The following is a 24,730-nucleotide window of genomic DNA, read 5'->3' as shown; positions in this document are numbered from 1 at the left end:
GGATTTAGCTCCAAGCAAGAACTCACTCCTTGCTGATATGAAATATTGAGTTATTTGCCGATTCCTTTTCTATTTGGGTAAATTAAATGAAATCACTATCAAACAGCATCTGTTAAACCTGCATGTGATGAAGGTTTTCAGAGCAGCTAAAGCTTTAATTTGAGAATGATTACAGCACGGAGTAAAGCTTGTAATGCTCTGTGACATGACAACAGGCAAACAACAAATTACACAGTGGATGTTAGTAAAACATAGTAATTCAAATAAAGGTAGCAGCCTTGGAAGTCCTTGGGTGAGGAAAGTTTGTAAAGGAAAGATCTTCAGGACATAAGGCAATCAGTGATTGACTTGCTTTCCAGTGATATGTATGTTCCTGTTAGAAGCAGGTTTCAGGAAAAGCCAAAAATAACTCATTAGTGTTCTTTTTTCACACATTTGCCTCTTACTGGTTCATTTAATAACTTTAGTAGATAACAGACTCCATCCTACAAAGCTCTACTCCAAGCTGTTAAACACTATGTTGAAAATTTTACTGGCACCGTTTCCTTTCCCAGGTGCCTCAGGACACAGAATCCCAAAATGGTTTGGGTTGGAAGAGACCTTAAAGCCCATCCAGCTCCACCCTCTGCCATGGGTAGGGACTCCTTTCATTGTCCCAGGCTGCTCCAAGCCCCATCCAACCTGGCCTTAGGCACTGCCAGGGATGGGGCAGACAGGGCTGTACACACCAGGGTCCCCAGTCCTGTCTGCCACAGCCTCTAGAGCACCTAAAGAAAAGAGGTTTGGGCTTTATCAAATAAATTTTCTTGTTCACAGCAACCATGACTTCACACTGGAGAAAACATAAAGTGGGAAAGAGCAAAATTGCCAGGCTTGAGTGTTTCTCCAAGGCTTTGCAGGGCTGTGGGTGCAGTATTAACTCCCAGGGAGTCCACAGGGATGAATCCACACCTGCACAGCACCCACACCTGCTGTGGCAAACACTCTCAAGACACTGTGGTTCCTCCATCCAAACCATGACTCCAGCAGCCAAGCTTTGGTTGGAAAATAAAAAAAACATCCAGACTCACATCCTCCCACCTCTTCTACTTAAAATATCTCTGAACTGACAACCCAAATGCATTCGTGACCACTTCACCCTCATTTCTTCCTGTAAAAATCTTGTCCATGTGCTTACCTAGCACTTTTCTCTCCCAGGCATTCATTCACTCAGGTATTTATCAGGGGCAAAGCATCCTACTCAGTCTTTATTTTCCAGACTGAGCTCTGCTTACAAGGCAGATCCTCCTTCCCCCAGGGACAACTGCCCCCCTGGGGAGGGCTGCACTTATTTATTTGGGTCAAACACCCAGGGGTGAGCAGGCACCCAGGCAATGGGTGCCCACCTGCAGACAAGGCTGACCCTGCCCCTCTCCAGTGCTCAGTAACCACAGGCTGGTGACAATCCACTGCCTTTGCTGAGTGGCTAACTCTCTTCAGCCCCACCACGTGAGGGGGTGAACAGTGGTGGCAAAACCTCCTCCTTTAGGGGTCCCAGCTGAGACAGAGCATGGAAGTGGTCCATGGGAGCTTGACCTGTGCCGTGAGCACTCCAGGAGAACTCCCACCCCACCTGGCATCACCCAGACCACGCTGACCCAACCACTGTCCCACCACTCCACACAACCCAGCCCCAAGCCCTGAGCAGGCTCTGCACAGCCAGCTGGCCAAACACATCTCGAGATGTTTGGAAAAGGGATGGGGAGCAGCAGAGGAAGCTCTCTGACACCCTAAACCTCCCCTTTTCTGGTTCTTTGATAATCTCAGGGAAAAAACGTGGCCACCCCATGAGAGACAGAGAGGCCACCAGGCTGTGGGTGCTCCCTGGGGTGCAGCCCCCACTGAGGGCAGGATTTGGGGAGGCCCAAACCCAAGGGGAAGGGTTCTCTGCACCCAGCAGGAGCTGGGAGCCATCTGAACAGCAGGATTTACTTACACTTCATCCACAGCGTGTAAAATCTCCGAGCAGAAGAGGAGCCATATGGAAACGGTTTTGTGACAGGAATTTCAGCTCAATAAATCCATAAATTTGGCCTTATCTTTCTCTGGCATGTTCAAGGGTGTGTGTGTGTGTGCTTGTGTTGGGGAATGGGGGGGTTGCCTTCAAAACTGATGAATATGTTAAGATATACAAGAAAAGAAAAGCAACAATCAAACCCAAAGGTAGCATTGCTGCTCTGCTTGAGAGAGTGCTTAGAAACCTGAAGGGGAGGATGAATGAATCAGCCTGTGATAAGCCAAAAGGAGATAAAGAGAAGACTTTTTGCAGAATAAAACATGTAATGCAGGCCAACTGTATATACAAGTTGATGAGCAATAAAATGTTAGAATTAAATCACGATTAAGTTCCTAACCTATGTCATCACCATCACTGTGCAAGGAACAACCAGGGATCTAGGAGGCCAAAATCTTGTTCAAAGCTGTGATTCAAAGTGAACTTCACACCTCAAACACGTGTTATTTTTAAATCCTCTCAATAAGCAATTCCTAAAGCTGCTTTTGGCATACAGGGGGAAATAGGAATGAGCAGAGTGACACAAAACACCATCCCAGGGTCTTTTAAATGGCCTTTACTGTGTGTCTTCACATGTAGCACAGGACTCACCTTCACAGGATTTGGCATCTGTCTTCAGCTGGTAGCCTGGCTGGCACTGGCACCTGTAGTGGTCCTCGCTGAGCTGAACACAGTCCTGCTCACAGCCCCCGTTGTTAATGCTGCAGGAATTGACAGCTGGAGCCAAGGAAGCAGGGAAGGAATGCACGTCAACAACCTGGGAGAACTTATTTCCTATTTTAAATACATAAATGACAGCAAAACCAGGCAAACCTCGCTGAACAGCTTTCAGAAATGCACTCGTGCCCTCCCCTGAGTGACTGCTCTCCCTTGTGCTCACAAAGCCTGGCTGACACAGCGTCCCACACCAGTGAAATCCTGATTCCAGGGAGAGGCAGGTGAGATCTGAGGGCTGCAATGCTGACTGAAGCACAGCACCCTTTGATCTGACAGCACCAAAGCACTGCCAATCCGCCGAGGCAAGGAGGGGAAAAAAGAACAGCCCTGCTGGCACTTGCCCATTGATTATCTTTTTCTCTCCTTGCTTTCATTGATTAAAAATAGTAATTGTCTTTCAGGCTGATTTCCTCAGCCTCATAAATAAAAAAAAATTCAAATAACAGAAGCCACAAGCTCTGCAGAACAGACTCACACAGCAAACCACAGGAACACAGGGTCCTCTGCACATCTTTAAAGATGCTACTTCTTTCACCCAAGCAAATTAATATTCTTTTTTGTTCAACACATATCCCTGGCCTCTGGAGAAACATTTCTCCTCCTGACAAAACATGTTAACACACACCCACACCTATTCACATACTGTATGTAAAAATAAGAGTGATGGTTTGACTCTGCTATTGTGCTGTGCTGATGGAAGCGTGTGTGTGTGGCTGCATGGAGATTTCCACAGCAGGGATGTAGTATGGAGAGATTTCAATGAGATATTAGGAAGAAATTCTTGACTCTGAGGGTGGGGAGACCCTGGCACAGGGTACCCAGAGAAGCTGTGGCTGCCCCATCCCTGGAAGTATCCAAGGCCAGGTTCCATAGGACTTGGAACAATCTGGAGTAGTGGAAGGGGTGGGACAGGGTAGGACTGGATGAGCTTTAAGCTCAAACCAAACCATTCTGGGATTCTGTGTTCCCTATAAGCAGCTGGAAAGTTTATTTGGTCCATCATGGAATGCACCAAACTCTGAGCCCAATGAAGTCAGCAAAGAGCTTTGCTATTTATATTTTCATATTCATTTTAGCAATATTCATATTTCTTCATTTATCTGTAACAGACATTAGTAAATGTTAGCTGCAAAACCCGCTACAGGATTCGTTTCACCCTATGCCACCAATTAGCAAACACTGAGTTTGTGCAGTCAAGTAAGTGCTAAAAAGGTGAAAAGAAAAGCAGATTTTTACATTCTCCTGGCTGCACACACAGCAGAGGCAGGAGGCACCTCAGTGCCCAGAAACCTGACCCTGGCTTCTGACCTCCACCCGTGCCCACGAGCCTTCTGCCCTGCCAGGGACAGAACCTGACAGCAGCTCCTGTCTGCACAGGAGACAGCAGACCCCATACACTCTGAGCTTCCAGCCCCCTGCACATTTCTATCCAAAGACCTGTTTTTCAGCAAGAATATTCAAATAAGATGAAAATATTTCAGAAGACGAAAAACATCTTAAATCCAAGTGACAGAATATACACGTAGGCTTTTAAAAGTGCCATTTTCTCCCTCTGCTTCTGGGCACCAGCCAACTTGGATGCAAGGGGAGATAAGCAGCAACCTGTCATGATGAGGGTTTGGGAGGATCTGAAGGTGGGAGGGGGCAGGTGTGAAATCCACGTGTCCCAGCTTGGTGTGTGGCTGTGCCAGCAGCCAGGGGTTGCTCTGGAGCAGCCAGGGCAGGTTTGTCAGGGCTGCTGCTGAGGCACCAGGCTGGATCCGTGAGAGGAGGTGCCAGACTGAAGGAGAAGAGCCTCCAGGGACAGGACAGGATGGTGCTCGTGGCTGCCAGCAGCACGTCTCTGAGCAGAGAGAGACTTGGCACCTCCTGGGTCTGACTCCAGCTGTCACCAAGGACCTGTGGCTGGAGGGATGAGCACCTCCACAGGCAGAAATGTGGCCTGACAGTCACTTTCAAAGATTTACTCTTGGAGTTTGGTAGAAACCCAGCCCTGATGTGGGTTCCGGACAGGCTGGGGATGATGCCAGGTGATGCCAAGAGAGGGAGGGAGTATCTGGGAAGGGGGACAGTGACACCAGGTGAGGAAAACAAGGATCACAGAATGGTTTGGGTTCATCCTAAAGCCCATCTCATTCCACCCCCTGCCATGGCAGGGACACCTTCCACTATCCCAGGCTGCTCCAAGCCCTGTCCAGCCTGGCCTTGGGCACTTCCAGGGATGGGGCAGCCACAGCTTCTCTGTGCCAGGGCTTCCTCACCCTGACAGGGGACAATTCCTTCCTAATATCCAGTCTAACCCTGCTTTCTGTCAATTCAAAGCCTTTCTGCCTTGTCCTGTCACAACATGTCCTTGTAAAAACTCCCTCTCCAGCTCTCTCCTAGGCCCCTGATCTGATAACGGTTAAATACACATTTCTCAACCCATTATTTTTTATAATAAAGGTGATATTTTTACAAAGAGCTGGCTCTGAAGCCATGGTTAGGTACATGCATAGCAACCAGGGGGTTAGAACATGCAATCTCTTCCAACCTGTGTTTTACATCACCTTAAATCCAACCTTGGCAGTGAAAGAAATGTAACTTCAGACATACAGGGCTTATATTTACGTTGGGAAACACAGATTATAGAGTTGCAGAGATATTTTCTTTGTTACTTTCTCAATATATAAGAGCCTTAGTGTGCTAAAATCTCCATAAAAAACCTGAATCTCAACAGCTTCTCCACATTAAGCAGACATCAAAGGTAACAGCTGGCACCAGAGATGAATCAGGGTCTAATGGCTCTGCCCTGTTTCCACTTCTAGGAGTTCAAACAGGAATAAATTCCACTGAAGACAATGAATCTACAACAGTCCAAACCCACAGCCTGATACTACAATAAACATGCTCTTTCCGAGTTTCAGCTTTTCAGATACCAGCTGGTTAAACTCCAGTGAAGTCAAATCCATTGCATTAACATCATCAAGGCATTACAAACAAAGCAAACAAAAAAGTTGGACAGGGTTGAAGTGAATATTTGGTCTGGCACGTGTGTTATAAATTAATTCAATGCTGAGTAAAATTTGTAGGACGAAAAAGCTGAAGGAAGAAAAGGAGTGTTGAAAGAGATGGGATTTTATCACGGCACAAAGTACTGGGTAACATCAAGGGATGCAGGAATTAAGTAGTTTATTCTCACACACTGGTCATCATTGAACAAATCAACTCACTCTGGAGATTTTTGGGTCTGAGCAGAGCATGAATAGAGTTCTCTGCCTTAGAGCATGAGCAGAATTTTCCAATGAGAGCAGGAAGAATGGCAAAAGCAGATCTCTCTCCATGTATTTTAAGGCTCACACTGGCAGTGGAGGGATGGACCACCAACAACTACTCAGGATCCCAAGCACCCTGTGCTGAGGTGGCAGGAGGACCAGATTTACTGGAAAACTTGTGACAGCAGCTCAGTAATATTCCATGAATCACATCAGGAAGTATCTTATCCCAGGTTTTTGAGCCCTCAGATGCAGGCTGAATATCTTTTAAGATGAGAGATCCACTTCCTTATGTATGGGAGATTTCCAAGCCATCCAGGCTGCAAAATCTGCTTCCCCTCAAATGATTTTGGCACTTTTGTTCCCACAAACACAGGGTTGCCAAAAAAGAAAAGGAGGACGTGGAAAGAATGAACATAACAGCAATCTGGGCTGGGCTCCTCTGAAAAGCCTGTCTAGAGGGACTCTTGTTTCTGATTTCTGCAGCTGAGATAATCACCTTCCATAAACAGCTCAGTGCCAGAATGTGGTCCCTTTTCTTTCTCAGCATGCAGGAGAGATCCTTACAACCTCTGAAGTATCCATGGAAGAAATACCACTGCTAATCCAAGCCTGTTTGAAATGCTGGATGTTCTGCTTAGCTGCACTGGGTCAGAGGAGAGGGGCATTAGTGTTTGCTTCTCATCAGATGAGTGATGAAAGCTGAATGTACAACCTGGTGCTGCACAAGGGGCAAACTCTCCATCCCCAACAAGCAGCTACTGCCCAGATCCTGCTCCTAAGGCACTCCTGATTTATATGGAATGCTTCTCCCTGTCCTCATCAATTAGTAACTGTCTTGTTCTCCAATGCATGAGAGCTTATTATACCCATTTGTTTTGGTGTCTTGTCTAAACAGCTGGAACAGGACTCAATATCCTCCCTCAGTATCTTGTACATCCATTATCATGATAGCAGAGCTCTCTGAAATTCCTGCCTCCCATCTTAGGATTTATTTTTGTTCCTCCTTGATAATTTCTGAGGCATTGCAAACAAAGCTGGTGACTGTATGAAGTACTTTGAATAACTTCTTGAGAATATTTACATTTATGACATGAAAACTTGTTCTCTGGCACTGTTCACAGCTTGGACAAAGCTAAACTGAGCTTTCTGATTATGCGAGGCAAGAGAAAACCTAACTATTTTGTGTCCACAGAAAATTTTACATATTAAACAAGTAAATCCATTTAATTGCCATTAACATCTACTTTTTGCTTTTATCACACAGCTCTCTTTCTCTTTTCCCCCCCAAAGTCTCTTTAGTCCCCTTTTCATATAAAAATCCCTCTCCACCACAAATGAGACTATTCAGAGGGAGTAATGCAGCTCAAACAAACCATCTTTCACTTCTGGGTCTTCCCTGGTCAGATCTGATCTGAGTGAGATTAATTTCTCTTTTAATTCACAGAAAACCACAATTGCTCCTAGTTCATTATGAACCACTTCACTTTTACATGATTTTTTCCCCTCTCACTATAGTGTTTCCTTGTCCACTCCTTCACCAACTAAGATAAGACTGAGACTTCATCACATTTTTAATTGCAGTTAATTACAAAACACTGAAAGTCTCTGTATGTGATAAACCCAAAAAGCCTAAAAGGGTAAGTTTTAAAATAAAAAAATCCATTATTCCCACAGCTTGAGCACTGTGTCCTGGCTGCATCAGTGAATGTATTGCTGTGATAATACCAGCAATGACTGATGACATCTCTGGCTGAAGTTAAGCACAACCAAGGGACTTTGTGCAGCAACTGAGGCAATGCCCAGACTGTGAGTGAACTTATTCTGCAGATGTGGTCTGACTGTACTTGACTGTTCTTCCCATATTACCTCAAATCAGGTTTAAAAATTTAAACAAAAGGTGCCCTTTTCTTCTTCCCAGATGAAAGAACATTTTAATCCTTTCCGCAGAATTCAAAAAATTTTACTTTTGTACTGATTTAAATGCAAAACAAGAACTGTGTATTTCATACCATTGTTTTTAAAAACAAGCAGAATTAACTCAGGTATGCCTTGTTTCAGGCTTTGGAGCCCAACCTAAGAAACACAGGGTTTATTTCTAATGGCAGAGCTGCAATCCCCTCCACATAAACAGGCAATGCGTCGTGGCTGAGCTCCATGGTGCTCGCACTGACAGGAGCACACACGGGGTAACTCCACCCTGTAAACCACAATCTTTCACCCTGGACACAACCTCTAAAATCACCAAGTCCCAGAGCAGTGCTGGGATGTGCCACAAAGCAAAAGCAGTCAGAATTTAAAAATGTCATTTGAAATGAACACCCCCTAAGCTCTTTAATGCCTCCTGCAAAAGAATTTTCGCCAACATGAGACATCATCAAAAAAACAAAAAAACAAAACAAAATAAAGAGTAAGTTTGGCAATACCTGAATCCTCACAGGCTCAGAATTTTAAAATGTCATTTGAAATTAAGACCCCCTAAGTTCTTTAATACCTGCTGCAAAAGAATTTTCACCAACATGAGACACCATCAACAAAACAAAACAAAATAAAGAGTAAGTTTGGCAATACCTGAATCCTCACAGGCTGCTTGAACCAGAATGGGTAATGAAATTTAGTGAAAACTCAGACTGGAGAGTCTAGAAGGCTTTGCAGTTAGAGGAAAGCCACTGAGGGGTTCCTTACCGAGGCAGGTGCGCCCGTCGGCGTGGAGCCGAAATCCCGGCCGGCACTGGCACTGGAAGGAGCCCTGGGTGTTGACACAGCCCTGCTGGCAGCCCCCGTTCAGCACCTCACACTCATCCACGTCTGCAGAAGGAAGGGACACGGTGAGGAAGAATTACAAGAGACCCTGGTTCTCCTGTCCTGCAGGGCTCATCCGAAACGCAGCCAGGGCGCTTGGGCTGGGTTGTTGTTTACTGCTTCATTTTGGCAGCAAAGAAAAGTGGAATTTTGTGGTATTTTTCCAAGTTCCTGCAGGCACTGCCTCTGTAGTCTCTGCTTCTGAAGTCCTTGTTAATTAGAGTGACATGGTTCTTACACTGAGAGGCCAAGAGAAAAATAGAGGGGAAGAATTAGGGTTAGATAACACATCTGAGCCTGTAGGAACTGCTGGTCAAACCTTTGGCTTTTATAAAACCTTGCTCTATGAACATTTCCTTTTGCATCAAGCCTTTAATCCTCTTTATTCTTGGGGGTATGAGCAGGTACAACTGACATGAATGGAAAACAGACACATTCTCCATCACCATTACATTTTCAATCATGGATAGCACAAAGAGCTTAAAGAGAAAATTTTAAAAGAGTGAGGAATTTGTGCTGCATTTTCTGTGCCCCTTGCATACAGTCATAGAATCACAGAATGGTTTGGGATGGATGGGATCCTAAAACTCTTCTCAACCCCCTGGCAATGTGCAGGGACACCTCCCACTATCCCAGGTTGCTCCAAGCTTCATCCAGCCTGGCCTTGGACACTTCCAGGCAGGGGGGGAAACATTGTGCCTTGTTCTTCCTTGTGCTCACCTAAACTTTCCACAGCATCTTCTCAGACAACCTCCCAGAAAAATGATGTGAGCTCCTGCTGATACTTTTTCCAAAGCTAAGCAGGCATCATTCCATATTTAGGGGATTTTAGAGGATTACATTCAGTCAAATGAAGAGGCAAACAAGCATTAAACCAACTTGAGAACACTGCTGTAAAGTTCCAGCTGAAAATGATGGACAATGATGGACAAAGATCAAGAAGAGTTTAAGTAAACAGGTGAAGGTCTAAGACAGAATCATAAAACTGAATTTCCAGAAGTACCACATAAGCAGTTTCTGCACCTCTTCAGCAATGCTGGGCTACTGTAAATAGCATTTGATTGACATGTTGACACCATTACCTTAAAAATCAACACGGGGGTCATTGGAAATAAGGGTCAATTAGTCCATTCCCTGAAAAAAATCCACCTGGCAGATATTTGCCTAGATTTTTTCTGTCCTTTCCTTAGCAGTCCCCAGGGATAGCAACTCCACCTCCCACCATCTCCCCCAGGGGCAGTGCTTGTCCCAAATTATCCGAATGCCAAAGATATTTTCTTCCCCAAGTCAAGCCTCCCTCCTGGAACAGACATCTCTAAAGAACCCCCCTTTCAACACTGCAGCCTCCTGCTGATTTAATTGCTCATCAGATCATGTTCTGAAATTATCTAATGGGAGGCAAGTCCACAACTGCTCCTGTGGGGGAAGCGAGTCCACAGTGAAGGAATTTCCCCCCCATATTGCACTTGAGGAAAAAGGGGTCTGGCTTTCATATCTTTGCTGAGGTTGTATCTGTTTTGCATTTAACTTTCATGGTTTACATATTTTTTTAATGCTTTTATGTTTATTCCATTTTAGAAAATCTAATCAAAATTAACTGAAAGAGGAAGTTTTAAAGACTTGGAAATGCACAACATCCTGTTCCTGAGGAAATGTATTTATGAAGCTGAATTTTAATACTTCACATGTGAATTTCCCTCACCTAAAATGAAGTCCTGGTGTTGACTGGTGTTTAAATTCAGAGCATTTGCTAACATGCACCTCTTTTTTGATCCTTCTGCTGTATTTGTTGTTTTATTAGACTGTATACTACATACATGTCCTACTGCCTGGAGACATCTGGAATATGCTTTTTGTGAAACAGAAATTTTGCCTTTTAAAATGTAAACAGTAAACAGAAAATGTTATTCACCTTGTTTAATTCCATAATACCGCTAAGAACCAGACTGCTGAAAAATGCCAGGACAAAATCAAACCCAGGAAACCCTTTGTATGGAGTGTCAGAGAAATAAAATAAGCAAAAAGACTCAGAAAAATAGAACAAGGAAGCAGCTGAACCACATAGTACACCACATTCCAGTATTTATACCTCAATAAACTCAAACACTGGGAGCGTCAGTATTTTAATTTTATAGGCTACGATCAGCTAGAGAATTTCTCTCATATACCAAACACAGTTTTAAGTTCAGATATCGGCACTTACAAAGAAGAAAAAATAGTCCAGCTAATAAAAACGAGCTGGGAGTTAGTGATATTTGTTAGTCTCCATTTGGAAATTTAGAGGAGTGGCTTGGTTTATGGAGGAGCTCTGCACCCAGCAGCAGCTCTTCCCTGAGCAGCACTTCCCTCGTGCTGGCACAGCCCAGAGGGCCATACAGCAGTCATACTTCTGAAAGGCAACACAATTCAAGGCAAAGTAAAAGATCCTAAACCACTTGTGCCCATGAGCTAAACCAGCCCCAGCCTGAGCCTCCCTGCAGCAAGAGGAGGCGAGACCCAGGAGCTGAAAATGCAGCTCCACGACGCCACCTCGACAGCAAATCTGATGACAGATGATCCCTTCCAGCCCCAGACTTCCTCTGCAAGATCAATATTTTAAGGATTATATGCTGAAAGATTCCTTCACATCCAACAGATAAAATCAAGAGAAATGCAAGGCGCAGTCGCCTTTCCACGTCTCCTCCATCTCAAGGCCAGGAAACAGCTTCGCCCCCAGTTACAGCAGAAAAATTCCCTAATTATTTTGTCTGGGGAGCAGTCTGCAAAGAAGACACTGATCTAAGTGCCTGACATGCATTTGGAAGTTTTAAAAGTCTAAACTATTTGGATATTCACTTTTGAATTGCTATACTAGTAAAGGACACATGTAGCAGCAAAACAACAGCTTCTGCTTTTGTAGGTACACAAGTGGACATATTTTTTTCTATTTGGCTGTAGAAAGATGAAATTATTCTAGAATAGCAGATGTATAAAAAATATTTAAAAGCATTCTTGAAATATAAAGCCCTTCCACTGCAATTCTAGACCATCACAGGATTATGGAAGATTGTATCTGTAGCTGTGATTAAATTTGGATTAGTTTCCAGTGCAGATCAAACTGAAACACCTTCCTGCTCGAATTTCTGTAGTTACAACCTAGGATGCTTATCTGAATAACCTGAATTTCAAGCCACTTATGGCTTGCTTATCACAAGTCAGACTGTGATGAAAGCAACTGCATCCCCACAAGACAGAGGGAGAGCAATTCCTGGAGACAAGAAGGAAAATGAGAGCTGTGTGCTGTCTCCAGGCTGTCTTGCCAAGGAGATTACTCTGCTGGGTGAACAAAGCAGAGGTGGTGTGTGGATATTCTCCTTCTCACCTTCAGAACATTTCAGAGATGTTTTACAAGAGGATTCCCCACTGAAGGTACCTTCCTGTGTCCTTGTTTACTCAGCTTTCATCAGGAATTACCTAATACTCAGTCAAACAAACCAAAGCCTGTGTGTTCCCAAGACATAAAATATTTTAACCACATCTTTTTTAGCTCTTCCTGCTCCTGAGGGCTGTGCTCCTTCCTCCATCCCAACACCTCAAGTTCCAAACACAGTGGGAGAGGATGTGATGTACAAATGCCCAACCCACTGCCAGCACCGTGCCCTTTCCAAGGGCAGATCCCACAGGTGAAGTTCCAGATTGTGAAATCCTCCACATCCCTGACTGAAGGCCCTGCTAATCACCAAGGAGGTTGGTCCCTAATTGATTTGACTAACCACGTTGACAAAAGTCCATTTGCCCTGCCCAAAACCTGTTTCAGTACAGAGCTGTGTGACTCCTTGTTTGGAATTCAGGATTGTCACATTAAATGCTTTTTTCATATAATTATTAAAATGCTCAAGAACAGCTATGATCAATCAGTTCCTCAAAAATACACAGAGAGCAGTAATAAACATAGATAATTAGTGAACCTGCAATTATGGTTTTTATAAAGGAAGAAAGAAAGCAAGATCCTGCCAGATCAATTCTCTGCTAACAGAAAGCTTTGCTTTTTAGACCACTAAGAAATGCAAGCAAGATACAGATCTGAACTCCAAAAAAAAGAAAAAAAAAAGAAAAACAACAAAAAAAGAAAAACAGCAGGATAACAAGCCTCCATTTTGAGAACCCTGAATGAAGGAGAGATGATGTGCCAAAGGCATCTCAGGGATGGTATTCTCACTGCCAAAAGCTCCACATGACACAGGGTGACAGCAAGGTTTGCCTCTCAAGGAGCTTCCCCCAGCCAGTGGCATTTCTTGAGGGTGAAAAATGAATAGGCTTTCCCTCCCTTGACCATTAAAATTTGCAGATTGAGAACTGTTCAGAGTCAGTATTTTCTGAGAGAGAAGCAGACAAAAAACTTCCTCTTCCTAGTGGCCAGGCACTGATGGAGGAAAAGCCAGAACTGGACAGGACCACCCTCACCATTTAGAACAGATATAATGAAAAATTTTGTCCTGGAAAGGATCTTAAAGCATTGGAACAGGCTGCTGGGGCAGTGATGGAAATGCCACCACCCCTGGACATGGTTTAATGGTGAGCACAGTGGTGGTGCTAGCCTGACTGCTGGGCTTGATCTTGAAGGTCTTTTCTGACTTCAGTGGTCTCATGATTTCAGGATTTTATTTATTTATAAATTTGTTTTCGGCAAAATCTCTTCACTTTGTCAAGCAGAGAACAACACGGAGAGGCAGAGACCAAACAGTTGTGAGCATCACCCACCCCACAAACACCAGAATATGGTGTTTTTCCATATGGATGGAAAGATTTCTGTCCAGCTGGGAGCTGATGTGAGACCCATTCCTTGTTGGCACCTGCACACAGGGACCCAAACCCGCACCACAGCATCTGTGGATCTGGCTCAAACTGTTTTCACAAAAGCATAACTACACACTTTTTATTAAATGCCTAAGAAATACTACATAAAACAGGAATGAATGACACACAAACATTTCCTCTTTCCAGCCACCACAATCCCCCAGCTTGCTGCAGAAAGGATGAGACCAGCAGAAGCAGGGAAGCAAAAACCCCTACTTGTATTTACTCAGAGAATGGTTTATGCTGATGATTTTAAAGTCAGATTATAATTAAAAATAATTACAATGATTATTTATTTAAAAAATCCGGGCCAGAAAGAAGAAACATGGTCTAGTCTTTGCAACATTATCTCAAAATTCACAAAAATCAGGGTTTGACCCCTCTTGACCCAGGGTGCTCTGTGGACCTCTGGTCCCCACAAAATATTATGAGGATCAGTCAGGAATGATGGTGACAGAGAAAGAGGGAAGACTGGATCTTAAGTAAAGTACCACAACAAGAAACCTTAAGAGGCTCTCTTTAAAATTATCACAAGAGGATAAACTGTTCAACTCCAACATAGATTTGGAAATAAGTTCCAACAATCTGGCTCACCCCTCCCTTGCCCCAACCAGCTCCCCCAGACTCTTCAGCTGCAGATAATTTTGTACATTTGATAAGAAAACTGATTGTTTGCTATTTAATGTGAGATTTTCAATCAACAAAGATGCATGACAGTGCTTTGCCTTCTGTTATTTGTAACTACACTGTTACTACTCTCTTTTCTATATTCCAAAGGGTGTTTAAACCTCACAAAAGTTATGAAGTGAAAATATCATATGGTCTTTCCCCACTAATTACATGGCGGATTTTACACATTATTTAGTGTGTTTTTCAGTTAAATAATTTATGTACTCATGGGAAGGAGGGGAAACAGGCTTGGTTCCCAGACATTCTTAAGCTGATCACAAAAGTCAGAAATTATTCTATAAAGTAACACTTAAAATAAGCCCCTGTTATTGTAGTAAGTAGGTAAATTTATAACAGATTCAACTCACAGCTTCCTTTAAATCACAGAACTGCTCAAGTCTAAAGCTCAGAAACGTCCAAAATTTGACAACCAGTGTGAATCCCCTCACAAATGCACTCACTACAAAGCATGACATAATTTGCTCTTGCAGCAGAAGTTTTGAAAAGAATCTCTCCCCTTTTGAGACACTAAAATGATTTTCAGGGTTTGAAACTTTGATTGGAGGGGGTTTGAAACTCCTGTTGCTAGAAAAATATTTGGCCATCTTTTCCACAATGAAAGAAGTTTTACATTGGTATTGATTCTAGGAAGGAAAATACAAGTATGAAGTCTGGTCCAAAATAAAGCCTAAAATTAAAACAAACAACAACAACAAAAAAAATCAGTTCATATTAATAAAAAAAAACATATTTCTTTTTCATTGAACAAAACTGAGCAGCAAAGATTGAGAAAAGCAGTTTTGGGTGGCTGGGAAGTTTTAAACTCCTGGTCTGGGGCTCTTTTTTAATGCTCCACAAAACACCACAAATATGCTACAAGCTCCTTTGAGTGGTTTCCTAGAACCTGGTGTTAAAACACCTCCACGAAACAGCTTTCAGCATAGATAAATGTGCTCCTGCAGAGCCAGCCGGGTCATTTTGAACTGTTAGTGCTCCCAGGCTTTTATTTTTGCTCCTCAGCTGTTTGTTCTGCCCTTTGCTGGCCCCTGCCATGGATTAGATGAGCATCCATTGTCTGAGCCAGCCAGGTCAGCCCCAGCCTCTGCAGCTTCCTCGCGTTCCTCACTCCCAGGTGTCCCAGGCAAGGCTGCTCCAACAGGATTAACTTATGGAATGGCTCCAGCAAACCAAAAGGAGCTGGTAAGAGACTGGTTAAAGGCAGGGTTAATGATTCCTCACCCAATTTAGCCCCTGCAGACTGGTTTCACAACAGAGGAGGATCCTTGTTGGAGCAGCCAGTTTTCTACTGCATTTCTTCACCCAAGGACTAAGGACAACGCAACTTCTACCAGCACCCATTTTGCAGGCAAAGAAAGAGGCTTTGCAAGCGATCTGATTATTTACCTGCCCCTGAAAATGGGGAAAGGAAGGTCAATAATGGCATTAGACCACCACAGCTTTTTGTACTAAGTTCACTGTCTGTCAGTCTGTCCTCCAGACCGCCCTGGAGATTTGGTCCATTGTGGAGAGGCATCTTCTGCACTGTAGTTGGTACCTCGCCCTGCACCTCAGATGCTTTCCCAGGTGGTTTAGAGGACTTCCAGCTGTGCCTAGGCCAGGTTTCACTTCTCTCTTTCTGGTTTCTCTCTCTCTACACAGAAAACACCAAAGGATGGAAACCACAGCCCTGTGAAACGCCGAACAGCAGAGTCATCAATGGGACCTCGTGTTAGGTAATAAATATTTATGTCCAGATCTGAAAGGAGATGCATCTCCTGATGCCTGTTTTCAGGGGAAAGGGACAGAGGCATCTCCAAGGCATGGCATTTTTGACAGATCCATGGAGCAGGAGTGGCAGGAGCTAGCCCACAACCAAAAGTTTTGGGGAGAAGACTTCTGTGAGCACTGCAAGGGACAATCCACCCCATCAAGTCTAAGAGACCTGGATTTCATTTCCTGGTCTGTCACTGGCCTTACTGGGGAATAAAGAGATGAATAAATTGTCATGAGATGTCATGCAACCCTGTTAGCGGGGGCCACAGGTGACTGGAAAGAACAACATTGACCTGACACAGATCCTGGTAATTTGAATTCATAGAATTTTAACTCGGTAGAACTCAGTATTCCCTTTCCTTTCCTTTCCCTTTCCCTTTCCAGCTAAGACTGGCACCAGACAACCACTTAAAGTGGTGACTTGTTTCTCCCAATGTCTGGACCCTGCCACCACAGTTCATTTCCCAGCTGCCCCCCAGGAGATCTCCTGGACAGAGTGATGTGAAAAGAGAAAATTGGCCAATATTTGCACTGCCCATTTCTGCTTACTCTCCATGCCTGACATGCCACTCTCTCACGAGATATTTAACAGTGGTTTAGCTCAATAAACATCCAAGAGCCCCTCATCCACAGCTCTAAATGCAAACCATATGTTGCAGATGAAAACCCTGAAGATTATAATTAGAACTGTCCATTCAATTTGAACAAAGTCAAGAATGAAAACTATTTCAAATTCAATAAACAGGCCATTTCAAAGTGTAGACACTGTGGAGGACAAGCTTAACAACTTAATTGACAGGTAAAGCTTCATTTCTAATCCTCATTTTGATATCATCTGTAGCCTCAGGAGTCAAAACACATCACTGCTCAGTGCTCAAAATATGCAGAGAAAATGAAAATGTCAGCTGAATGAAAAAAAAGGAGAAGCATCTGTTTGATAGCTGTGTAAGCCTGTGATATGTAAACTGCTTTGGAGTCAAGCAGCCCTAATTAGAGTTTCAAGGAATTCTTCATTAAATATACAGACAGAGACATATATATATATATATATATATATATATATACACACACTTTAAGCAATTATTGAAACCAGACAATTTGCAGGAAAACCAGGCTATAGAATTAAAGCAAGGAACATGACAATTTCACGGGCAGACCTCAGACAACACTGTGATGTTTTCACACAGCTGTGTAGAAATACATTTTTCCATCTTTTCACAAAGCAATTCTGTATGTTTTTCTCCACTGAAAGTATTTAAAACAAAACAAAACAAAAAAATATCCTTTTTGGGATCTTGGTGTAGTAGACAGCAAAGAAAAGCCAAAAAGGAAGAGTGATAGGGTTACCAGCCCCCTCAGTGGGGTTAGACTAATAGATATTTTGGCAACTGCACCCCCTTGACAACTCCAACTCCCATCAATATGAAACCCACACAGATGGACACAAACTCTCAGTGAAGAACTGTGCCAGGATAAGTGAATGACCACATGAAATAACAAGGGAGTACAAGATGAAGAATGACAAACCAGAGAAAAGGGTAACTTAGGCTCCTAAAAAAACCCCAAAACAACCCAGCTTCATTAATGTCCCTGCTTCCAGTAGAAAAGAGGTAAATGTACTGGCTATAAACAGGGAAGTTGGGAGGGAACAATTTAAAGACAAATATCAAAATTTTAGGTGATTTCTGCTTAGCAGAAAGACTTTGAGATCACCAGTATCAGCAGCTACTGCAGCACTCCTGCAAGATTTTCTGATGTGGGGCGGAACAGCAGAGAGAATATTTGTTATGGGTCTATCAATTTTTAAATACAGCTCCTCAGCACAACCCAGCTGGGCCCTGCTGTGAGGTGGGAGGGTGGCAAAGGAGGAGAGGATCTCTACAAGGAGCTGCACTTAATAAGTGACAGCATGATACAGCCCAAACTCCTTGTGTGGACTCAGTTCCGAGCTGTATTAAGGAGGTTTATACGTTGGGCCATCAGCATCTCCTCTCGGCAGGATATGGCAGTTTGCAAGAGTAGTTGTGGAATAAAAAGAGAAATGCCTGATGTGATGAGAACACCTGGATTTTGCTAGCAGCAATATTAATGCACACTTGCTGAGATCCGTGCCTCTGCTACAGCACAATGCAGAGAAATGTGTTTTCCACACACAGCAGGTAAAACATGCACAAGAAAATTATAATCATGCAAACACCTTCATAATCTGGTGCTTCCAGCTTACAGTACCTGTGCTGTGCTGGCTGGAAATACAGATGTGATTTGTGACAGGGAGGGCACAGGCACCATGCAGGCACCAAGCTCCACCTCTGCCACTCTGAAGCTGAGACCACAGCCTCCTGCCCCACTGTCACAGCTGGCTCTGGCATTGCTCTACAGCCATCAGTTCATGTTGTGCCTCTTCAGGTGCCACAACAAGCACTGAGCCCCCACTGGAGCCATCCCAGCTCCAGGACAATCTAAGAGATAAACTGCCAGGGAGCATTTCACACAGGTTTTCTTGCTCTGCTTCCTTTATGACATAAATCACCCATGACTCTGCAGAGATTCTAGCAGGAGAAGAGAGAAGTGACACGAACACATCCAAAACCTAATCCATGCCAACTTCCAGAGCTGGATCCTAATCATCAATCACAGAATGGTTTGGGTGGCAAGGGACCTTGAAGATCAACCAGTTCTAATTCCCTTGCCATGTGCAGGAACACCTTCCATGAGCCCAGGTTGCTCAGAGCCCTGTCCAGTCTGACACCTTGAACTCTTCCAGGTACAGGCCATGAATTCTCTGGGAAACCTGTGCCAGTACCTCACAATCCTCACAGGGAAGAATTTCTTCTTAGTATCTGATCTAAACCTACTCTCTGTCAGTTTGAAGCCATTTCCCTCTCTCTTACCACTCTATGCTTTTGCTGAAAGTCCCTCTCCAGCTCTCTTGGAGACCCTTTAGGCATTGGAAGGGGCTCTGAGGTCTCCCCAGACACCTCTCATCTCCAGGCTGAACCACCCCAACTCTCTCACCCTGTCTTTGTATCAATAATGTCACCAGCCACAGAAGAATTTATTTTACTTCCTTTTTTTTCCCCTCTTCCTGGGATTAAAATTCACATCAAATTAACCAATTGATTGCTCCATTTTTATTAGCTGTTTTTGAACTCCTTGGCTGACACTGAATCCCTTTTGGGACAGGAACTGTTCACAGGGTTCTCAGGTGGGCCTTTCACAGAGCTGGCGTGCAACAACAGCAGGTTCACTTCAAGTTGTTCTTCTAATATATCCCAGCTAAAGCCCTCAGGTACTCCTGTAATTGAAGTCTGAGTAATCCAATATGATGTTGATCAAACTACTGATCTTTTAATAACGCAGTGTAGCTCTCCCAGCAGTTGCTATCTCGCTGACAGTCGTGTCTGGATCGTTTCCTTTGGGCCAAGGCTTTGAACAGAGAAGCTGACGGGTTTCTGTTTGCTTTAGATTTTATCACAAATTGTTTTAAAGCTTTTTAAGGTTGTATCAGATAGCTCATAAAATCCACAGGCATTTCAATAATAATAAAAAAAAAAAAAGGGAATTCTATGAGGTGTCCAGGTGAAGAACAATATTAAATGCTCCCAAAGAGGAACACAAACACCACTCAGGAGCTGTGCTCTTTCCCATCCCCGTTCCTGCCATCAGTTCTTGTTTACACAGCCTGTAGGCAAAGCTACAGAAAAAGCTGTAGCCACCCTGCACAATACCCTCCTCTGAAAGGCAAATGTGCACATTTTTCCTCTCACAATTTCCATTTAAAGTACGAATTTAAGGTTTTTCTAAGCCTCGCCTCTCCACACAAGAATAATTCAGCTGCAATTTGCATTTTCGATGTGCTCGAAATGAACACCAAAATGACTCATGTGCTGTTTATAAGATGCCTGTATTTGCTGGTAAATACCTTGCTACAAACAAGCTATAATTTAAGTATTCAGAAGTCTTGCTTCTGCATAAAATTACTACTAAGTGTAATTTTGGAGACCATGACCAGAGCTTCAATTTCAGGCTTGCAAAGCTCTTCCTACACAATGATTCTTAAAAGTACGAGTGGATTTTCTTCTCTGATAACAGCAATCATTGTATCTCTGTAATTGCAGAAAAGATTACCTGGCTTTTAATTCACATTACTCAGCTCCAACAATACCGTGCTTCTTTCCTTTCCTTCAAAATAAACTAATTATTGTCAATCAGCCCACTGGAATGTTAACATTCTCTATAACCTGCCTTTCAGATGTAGTCATACATGCAAAAAACTAGCTAATATAAACTAATCAGAGCCCTGGGAACATCTCAAAACATATTTGTACTGCAGTCTATCATTTTTTGTCACATTATTTCCAAATATTATCTTCCATCTGGACAATAACAGCCTTTTCATACAGCTCTATAATGCTTTTCATCTAACTATTCACAGCTCCTCTTTTAATTAAAAGCATTAAGTCCCTGAGTAATATGGCAAACAGCGCAATACTTCTGAACTTTAAATGTTTTCACTGCCAAAAGCTGATCAACACAGCTTTATGCATCAAGTGGTTTGGGCAAAGAAAACTCTCCAGGGCAGTTTTTTTTGCCCATGCCCAACTTTGTTGTGCAAAACTGCAATATTTGGAGTCACTCACGGAGGAGCCACAGAGGGGGTGACACCGCTGTCCCCGCACGTCCCACAACCTGAAGGGCATTCCTTCCCAAGGAAGTTGAGGTTCCTGCTCCATATTTGCTTCCAGCTGGTGGAGCTGGAGGAAGCCAAGGTAGCTGGAAGGCTGGGGAAGCAATCCCTGTGCCGAGTCTATAATCAGCTGTGACACACGGGGATCCGCCAGCGCCACATGGCAGACGCCGTGGAGATGGGGCTCTGCGTGTGCTGCTACCTGCGACACCCAGAAACAAGCTTTCCCCTTCAGATCAGTCATCAATAATTCATCTGATAGCTGGAATGCAAAGGGAAAAGGTGCCAGTTTTCCCTGGGGTATGAGCAATGCTGTGCTTTCTAAGAGATGCTACTGCCTTGGAACGCGGCACAAGTTGAGCTGCAGGGAATGTGTGGCACGGTGACAAGCTGCACTACACCTAACCCTGTGTTAGATAGTGTTCTAACACTGTACTAACCCTGTAGTCCGACATAACCTGAAAATTAAACTGCCAGTTCCACGGTTTGTTTATGCAAAAGGCTGTTATTAAAACGTTGCAGCTGAATTAAGCGTTCAAAGGCAAAAATCTAGGCACCAAAAAATGAGCTCCGTGGAGCAAAAGAGATTTACCAAGACCATCTGGAAATAATCATTGAATCCTTAAAATATAAGTAGTCCCAGTCTTCCCCAAAAGCCAATGGCTTTTGGGTAGGATTCCTTCAACTGTTGCTTTGGAGCCTTGGATTAGGATAACAACACCCTTGACCCAACTGGTGTGCACAAAACTTCGACTTAAAAAGCGACTGCAAAAAAAAAGTGACTCAGCCTGTTCTCAGTTCCGATGGATGAAAACACGAATCCAGGATCAACGAGCTCAGCCCGCAGTGGCAGCGCTCACTTTGGAGGGAGCTGTCATAACTGTGAGCCTGTCTCCCCCGAGGGATGGCAGATGTGAGAATCTGGGTGGCTCAGCTCGCAGCCGCCTTTGTTCGGTGTGTGAGCGAGGAGCAGGGAGCCTTCAGCAACAGCCGAGCAGGAATTGGGAAGAAACTAAAGCAGGGCAATTAAAATTCAGCAATAAGTCAATTATCAGAGCGTCAGATGCTCTTCTTGGCCCAGACCGACACAGAAATGCTCTGAACCAGGTGGGAAGTGTCTGCTCTGGCCCAAGCAATGTGTCCCTTCCCTGACTGAAGAGAAACAGACACAAAGTGCTGGGATTTGCTGAGCTTAGTATTCAATATATTTTAATACGATTGAGAAGGTTTGTGTAGCTGGGTGGTTTTTGCTGGGGAGGGCTCACAGAGAGCAAGGGGACTGCCCAGACCAGACTGGAATGAGCCCCCGAAATTCAGCTCAAGCTCCTGCCTGCTCAGGCTTGCCAGGAATCAGCACTCAGGTAATTCATTTAAAAAGCCCAATAAGCTGAAGTCAGTGTTACCCTTACTATGACTACGTTGTCATTTTTACTACTTATTTGGAGGGCTTTTTTTGCTGTAGAACTACCAGGACTAGACAAATGCAGACAGATGACACAATTTGCCTGGGAGAGTGTAACAGCTCCACGCAGCTATTGATCCCAGCTGGATCCAGCACAGCATGGGAGAGCACCAGGGAGGTCAGAGGAACAACCTCCAGCCATCATTTCTTCTCAGAGAAATGCCTGAAATTGAGAAATCCAAAAGAATGACTTGGGAGTAGAAATAAAATTAGATTCCCCATCAAGTTTGTAAATGTAGAACATCTTCAGCAGTTTCTGCCCGGAGCTTCTCTGCAGCCATGCACAAAAATTACACAGTCCTCCTGCCTAAATCCAGCAGTCTCCAGAAAACCACAGAAGTCTGAATGCACAATGCCAAACAGTGTTTATAATGCACAATTAATCCCTAAAATCCCTAATCTCACTTAATACAGTTCCCTCTATATGACAAATAAGGGAAACTTTTATTTTTTTTTTAATTTCCAACTGGGATCTGAAATCAAAAGCAGTTATTAAGTTTTTTACTCATAACTAAAAATAATGATTTGACAGGTAGGAGCAACCATAATTAATACTGAAATGTAAAAACAGATATTGCTTCTTGTTAAATTCACTTAAAATATAAGACATTTACCAGTATTCTGGATGTACAAACTAATGGAGAAGAAAATGTTTACTCCTCACATCCCTTAGCAGATTACTGTGAGTTTTTTATACTTGGAAATATAAATACTTGAAATTATCTGACTTAGCTCTAAAAACCCAAGCTGGAGTCCCAGGATACCTGAGAGCCACTAAAAACAGGTTTGGAAAAATCAGAAAGTAGGTTTTACCTTCTCTCCTCTCATAAGTCTTTTTCTTTTGCTTATTATTTTTCTCTTCTTTTTAGAATCCCTGTCAAATTCCAATACTCTGAAATGCCTCTGATATCAAGATGGTTCACCCAGCATCTGCTGAGGTGATGTTGTCCATTCCCCTCACTCTAGGAGGCAGACATTAGGTGGACAGAGTAATTCAGTTACAGATAATTGGATAATTGTGAAACAATTCCTGCAGCTGGGTTTATTTCCTTGTCTCAAGACAAGGTCTTGAAGTAGAGGAAGATGAAGAGGGTTGGGTGGCTTCACTTCATCTGAGAGTGCCTTCACTTGAGTGCTGTAAGATCTGAGTTCAGCTGGTCTGGTACTTGCTGCACCTGGAATAAGAACTGGTACTTTTTGATATTTGTAAAATATATTCTCCTTGTTCTCCTTCTGCTGAAGTGTTCCTGGCAATAAGCACCTCAGTGTCACGGCCTGCCAACAATGTGTGTTGAATCAAATGCAACTGTTAAGAGTTAAGATCATACAAAAGCATCCTGAATCCTTCCAGTAGACTAATTTCTTCTGCTCTAATAAAAATTAAATAAATATAATTTAAAATGCCTTGGCATTTCCCCCAAAGTGCATGGTATTGTGCCCGTCAGTTTTTTATCACAGGACGTGGCAGACACCTGTACATTGATTTGTTGGGCAGGGAGAACAGCCCAAATGCAGAATTACCATTTGTTTTCTTCAACAAAACCAGAATTTGACAAGAATAAGTTGTGTTTCAGACCTTATTAACTTAATAAATGCTGTCACCATGTTAATAAACACTTTCTTGCTTTCAGACATGTCCCTCAGTATTCCTTTTAGCCCACCATTAACCCTTCCAAAGCAACAAACAGCATTTGGAGAATTCCCCCCTGCCCTGGGACCAGGCTCCAGCAGTGACCCCCGTGACTCCTCCATTTCTGGGGTAACCAGTGGTGGCCCTGGCACAGTCACACTCTGGCTCTGGAGGCAGCTGCTCCCAAAATCCCCCTGGCAAAGGTCAGGAAAGCTGCCAGAGCCCCGAGGTTTGACCGAAACCCCCAGGGATGGGGTTAAGCCATTGCAATATCACTCTAATCAAGCAAATGGGAGCTCCTTTTCATCAACAGTTAATCACAGGACTTCACTTGTCTCTAAGTTCCTGCAGTTGCCTTGACAGATGAGAGCACAATAATATAAATAAGAAATGACAGTTTACCAAAGAAGGTTAACATAAGGTCAGGACCTTTTTCTACTTGACTTCTGCAGCTTACTCATGTGTGAAAACACGCTTTTGTAGCTGTAGCCTCAGCATCCCTTACAGAACTGGACTTGTGCCAACAACTGAGCTTTAAAATTACCATTTAAAATACCATTTAAAATGGTATTTATGTTCAGAAAATACCATTTCTGCATTTTGCGATGCTCGAGTAGAACTGCTTCGCATCAGAATAAAACATGAAATGAGGGTATCTTTGCATTTCACAGCCTGTCTCACTGACAGTGGTGCCTCTGCTGCACAAACAAGGAGCTATTGGGCACACACCCATTCCCTCTCCCTTCCTCAGGCCAGGTCACACCTTTCTGATCAAACCCACCCACGGCCCCTGCCCAGGCTGCCCCAGGAACAGCACACGGATGAGCAGGACACAGCATCAGCCTGA

General features: G+C 43.6%; 1 protein-coding gene across 1 annotated transcript in view; it reads right to left on the bottom strand.

The window, feature by feature from the left end:
• The window catches only part of LOC121353762 (multiple epidermal growth factor-like domains protein 6), a 185,440-nt gene that overhangs the window by 55,559 nt on the left and 105,151 nt on the right, over window positions 1–24,730 (bottom strand). The window contains exons 6-7 of the mRNA XM_041467879.1: window positions 8,710–8,832; window positions 2,645–2,770 (exon numbers count right to left, since the gene is read on the bottom strand). Of these exons, the coding sequence (XP_041323813.1) occupies window positions 2,645–2,770; window positions 8,710–8,832 (249 nt within the window). The remainder of the gene's footprint in view (window positions 1–2,644; window positions 2,771–8,709; window positions 8,833–24,730) is intronic.

The sequence above is a fragment of the Pyrgilauda ruficollis genome, unplaced genomic scaffold (assembly GCF_017590135.1).
Source record: "Pyrgilauda ruficollis isolate IOZ18807 unplaced genomic scaffold, ASM1759013v1 scaffold21, whole genome shotgun sequence".
NCBI classification, from domain to species: domain Eukaryota; kingdom Metazoa; phylum Chordata; class Aves; order Passeriformes; family Passeridae; genus Pyrgilauda; species Pyrgilauda ruficollis.
This window is presented reverse-complemented; position numbering and strand designations above follow the sequence as displayed.